At 34.7% G+C, this 5,186-nt stretch overlaps 1 protein-coding gene and 1 pseudogene across 1 annotated transcript; both read left to right on the plus strand.

Moving 5' to 3' along the window:
• Positions 1 to 1,958: 1,958 nt before the first annotated feature.
• Positions 1,959 to 3,741, plus strand: LOC145098903 (uncharacterized). Its single transcript, XM_079036494.1, has 2 exons — positions 1,959 to 2,145; positions 3,083 to 3,741. The coding sequence occupies exons 1-2, from the start codon at positions 1,959 to 1,961 to the stop codon at positions 3,739 to 3,741; spliced, it is 846 nt and encodes a 281-aa protein (XP_078892620.1).
• Positions 3,742 to 4,230: 489 nt separating this feature from the next.
• On the plus strand, positions 4,231 to 4,956 carry LOC145098904 (secreted RxLR effector protein 161 pseudogene; annotated as a pseudogene).
• The last annotated feature ends 230 nt before the right edge of the window (positions 4,957 to 5,186 follow it).

Here is a 5,186-nt window from a genome sequence, read left to right on the forward strand (position 1 = left end):
GATTAGTTTTAGACTATATTTATTTGATGAAAATGTAACAAGATGAAGATGGAGGCCATTTCTTGAAGAACCATGGAGACCCGCAGCTTTATAAAGTTTTTATAAAGGTTCATAACTTTTATAAAGTTTTTTTAAAAATTGCAACAAAGTTGGTTGTCATTTCAAGTGGGATCTTGAAGATCACATGTAGAACAAGTTGTAATATTTGGTCCCTTTGTCCCTTTGGAAGGACTTCACACTTTTGTGTTGGCTCACAAAAGTGTTATATAGTTTAAGGCTTGTTTATGTCAAATGCATGCTTGTGTTGTTTATTTTTCAAGTAAATATTTGTGTGGTTGATAATTTAGTTTTTCATAAACCCAAACTATTTTTTGGACAAAATAAACGTCACATGAAGTTTGGATTTCAAAATATAAAATATGGACATTGGATGAAACATATTTTAGCCATAAAATAAAATCTGGTTTTATAAAATTGTTAATTACAGCAACTTTTGAAATATTGAATTATAAGTGTAAAAATCATGTTTTTATAACTTATTCAAACTCCAAAGTATTATTTAATAAAATGAAATTTTATTAAACAATATTAAAAGGTTATACATGGCTCAAACACAAACTTAATACTAGATATTGATTTTAAAATTGAACCAAGCCGAAATATAAAAAACTGGATTTTTATAGGAACCTTAAAAGTGATTTTTTTAGAAAAATTGATACCATGACATATCGGATGCATGCAATTGTCATGATATAACATGTTTTAAATATAATAATAAAACATTAAAATCATTTTTTTTAAATGCAAGTCTATACCGTGCAACTTTAGAAACAATTTGCACATCACTTGTATGATGTTAGTGGGATAAAGGATATCTGACTATTAGTATGATCTTTTGGTGGCCAAAGTATTTTTGTGATTTCTATAACCAAGTTAGAGATCAATTATACGCATTTCTCTAATTGGATGACTTGATTGGAAACCTCTTGTGATAAAGGTCACCTAAGCAAGAGTGTTCCAAGGCATATATGAGACCAAACATGACAAATTAACAAATAGATTGTTAAGGGTATCATACATCTAGGAGTTACAAATGGTGTAATTAATACAAGTTATTTACCTTGTTAGAATTGAGTAAATGGAATAAAGGATACCTAACCATTTATTTGAGTTGTAACTTGGATCCTAGACTTTAAATAAATAATGTTTTGGAAACAAAAAGGGTATTATTTTTTAAGAATTAAATACTAAATGAAAACTTTGTTATACTTTTGTAGATGGCTCCTCCAACTACTGTAACCCATCACCACCCAATGAACATTCGATCAATTCTGGACAAAGAAAAACTCAACCACTCCAACTTTTAGGACTCACACAGTAATATAAGAATCGTTTTGAAACAAGAAAAGAAAGACTATGTCCTTGAAAACCAAACCCTTGATGAACCACCTGCTCTCCCAAAGGTTGAACATGATGCATGGATAAAGCATATAGATGATTCACTTGATATTTCATGTCTTATGCTTGCCTCTATGGTTCTCGATCTTCAACGGTATTTGGAACTCTTTACTGCCTTTGACATGATTAAACATCTCAAGGAGATGTTTGGTAAGTAGGATAGAACCGAAAGGTTTGAAACTGTGAGGGCACTCCATGGAATGAAAATGGAGGAGAGTGGAAATGTGAGCACACATGTTCTCAAGATGAAAACTTATCTGGATCAATTGGAGAGATTGGTCTTTCCATATCCACAAGACTTGACCACAGACTTAATTTTGAACTCATTTCCAGAGTCTTATGTTACCTTCATCATGAACTACAACATGAATGGGTGGGAGAAAACTGTCTATGAGTTGTACGTGATGCTAAAAACTATAGAGAAAAATATACCAAGTAAAACTCCTCAAGTGCTCATGATTAGGGAATGAAAAGTCAAGAAGAACAAAGGCAAGAACTTCATGGGAAAGCCACAAGCTGTCAAGGGAAAAGGGAAGAAATCTCCCCAAAACCCACCACCAAAGAAGAAGGAAAAGGTTGCCAAATATGACACATGCTTTGAGTGTGGAGTTTTCGGGCATTGGAAAAGGAATTGTCCCAAGTACCTTGCTGAGTTAAAGAACAAGAAGGCTGAGGAAGGCCCTTCAGGTATATCCATTTTCATGATTGAAATGGGATTATTTACTTTTTCATCTAACACTTGGGTATTTGATACTGGTTGTGGAACTCATAATTGTAATTCGTTGTAGGGGTTCAGAAAGAGTAAGGAGATGAAAGCAATCGAGATGGTATTGCATGCCGGCAATGGAGCACGTGTTGCGGTCCAAGCTTTAGGAAATTTTGATTTATGTTTACCATCTCGTCGGTACATGACATTAGACAATGTGTGTTTAATTACTTCTATTACTAGAAATATCATTTTAGTTTCACGTTTGAGAAAATATGGTTATGATTTCAAATTTGTTGATGATAACATTCACTCATTCTTCAAAGGAATCTTCTATTTTGAGGCTTGACCAATAAATGGAATTTATGAATTAAACTTTTATGACACCTCAAACAATAAGTCCCTTTATCATGTTAACACCAAAAAGGCTCAAACCAAATTTGAACCAAACATATCTATGGCATTGTCGCCTTGGACATATTAACAAGAAACACATATCTCAATTCCAAAAGAGTGGACTTTTGGGGGGAAATGACACGGAGTCATTTGACATATGTGAATCTTGTTTATGTGGCAAGATGACAAAATCCCCTTTCTTTGGGACAAGTGAAAGGGCAAGTGTTTTATTAGGCATCATACACACTGATGTATGTGGACCTTTCAAAACAATGTGTGTGTATATATATATATATATATATATATATATATATATATCACCTTCACTAACGACTTCAGTCATTTGGATTATGTGTATTTGATGAAACAAAAACATGAAGCATTTGAAAAGTTTAAATTATTTAAGAGTGAAGTTGAAAATCAAGTCGAAAAACAATCAAAATCCTTCGTTCGGATAGAGGAGGCGAGTACTTGAGCTAAGAGTTCCAAGACCAAATGGATCTACCAAATGGATATCTGTAGGATATCCTAAAGATCGTTTAGGATATTACTTCTACATCCCTAGTGAGAATAAGATCTTTATTTCACGAAAAGATGAATTCTTAGAAAGCAAGTTTCTAATGGGTGAGGCTAGTGGGAGGCTTGTAGAACTTAAAGAAGATCCAAAACCTCAACCCGATGCATCTTTAGTTGGCACTAGTACTAAACAAGAGGTTGTTGAAGATGAAGAGATCATTGTCCTTCAACCTACTGAAACACAAGATGTTCACACATCAGGTAGAACTCGTCATGAACCTGAGAGATATGGGTTTCTCATTGAAGAGTGCTTCATAATGACGAATTCTGATGAGCAGGTCAGCTACCGGTATGCAATGACAGATCCTGAATATACCAAATGGCTTAAATCCATGAACGCTGAGATGCAATACATGAGAGAAAATCAAGTCAGGGATTTGGTTGATCTTCCTCCCAATAGCAAGACTGTTGGAAGTAAGTGGGTCATCAAGAAGAAGACTGAAATGAATGGCAACTTACACACATTCAAAACAAGATTGGTTGATAAAGGATTCACTCAAACTGTTGGGGTTGATTATGATGAAACGTTTTCACTGGTAACTATGATTAAATCAATTAGGATACTACTTGCCATAGCTGGACGTTATGACTATGAGATAAGGTAAATGGATGTCAAAACCGCTTTTCTAAATGGACACTTGGAAGAAGATGTCTACATGGATTATACCAAAGGTTTTTTTGACCAAAAGCATCCTAATAAAGTATGTAAGCTCAAGAGATGCATTTATGGGTTAAAGCAAGCATCTCGTAACTGGAATCATCGTTTCGATGATGAAATAACAAAGTATGGTTTTATAATAAATGAAGATGAATCTTGTGTTTACATGAAAACTAGTGGGAGCTCGATGACATTCTTGGTCCTATATATGGATGACATATTAATCATGGGAAATCACATTCCAACTTTACAAGGTGTAAGGACTTGGTTTGGAAAGTGTTTCTCGATGAAGAGCCTAGGTGAGGCACAATACATTCTTGGAATCAAAATCTATAGAGATAGATCAAAACGATTAATAGGTCTAAGCCAAGGTAAATATATTGAGAAAGTATTAAAACGGTTCAATATGGAAAACTCTAAGGGATGATTTGTAACCATGGAACATGGCACTCTACTAATTTCATCACAATGTCCTAGCACAAAGGCTGAGCTGGACAAGATGAAAGATATTCGATATGCTTCTACAATTGGATCCATCATGTATGCCATGAATTGTACAAGACCTGATCTTACTTATGCTATGAGCATGGTAAGAAATTTCCAACAATATCCATGGGAGAGTCATTGGAGAGTTGTGAAGAACTTTCTAAAGTACTTACGAAGAACTAAGGATTTGTTCCTCGTCTATGGAGGCATGGAAGACAGCTTAAGTGTAAAGTGCTACACTGATGCTTCCTTCACAATTGATCGAAATGATTGCACGTCACAATCTGGATATGTGTTCATTATCAATGGGGGTGCAGTTTCTTGGGAAAGCTCCAAGCAAAGTGTTGTTGCACAATCCACTACAGAGTCAGAATACATTGCTGCTTCTAAAGCTGTACAAGAGCCTGCTTGGATGAAGAAATTCATTGGGGATCTAGGGGTAGTCCCTACCATTCAAGACCCCCTAGAGGTTTTCTGTGACAATGAGGGTGCTATTGGTTTGGCAAAAGAAACCCGAGCACAGAAGAAGACCAGACATATTAGCCACAGATTCAACTTCATCTGGTATAAAGATGAAGAAGGTGAAATTAGTATTTGCAAAGTTCACACTGATCAAAATTTGGCGGACCCTTTCATGAAGCCTCTTCCTCAAGCAAATCTTGAAGGACATGCTTGATGAATAGGACTTTGCTATTCTAGTGATTGGATTTGATCTATGTATTAGTATTGAATAATGGAACAATATGTAACATCATCTGTTGTAATGACTATGATATATGTGGTATATGATCTTTTCATTAAATACTTGTTGTGTTCTTTATTAACATGTTTAATCTTTGAGTAAATTTATTCTCTCTAAAACTCCATAGTCAGTTATTGTTGTGGAAGCAATAACGAAATAAGACT

This window comes from Lactuca serriola, chromosome 4 (assembly GCF_051521515.1).
Source record: "Lactuca serriola cultivar US96UC23 chromosome 4, Lser_US96UC23_V15, whole genome shotgun sequence".
In the NCBI taxonomy this organism is placed as follows: domain Eukaryota; kingdom Viridiplantae; phylum Streptophyta; class Magnoliopsida; order Asterales; family Asteraceae; genus Lactuca; species Lactuca serriola.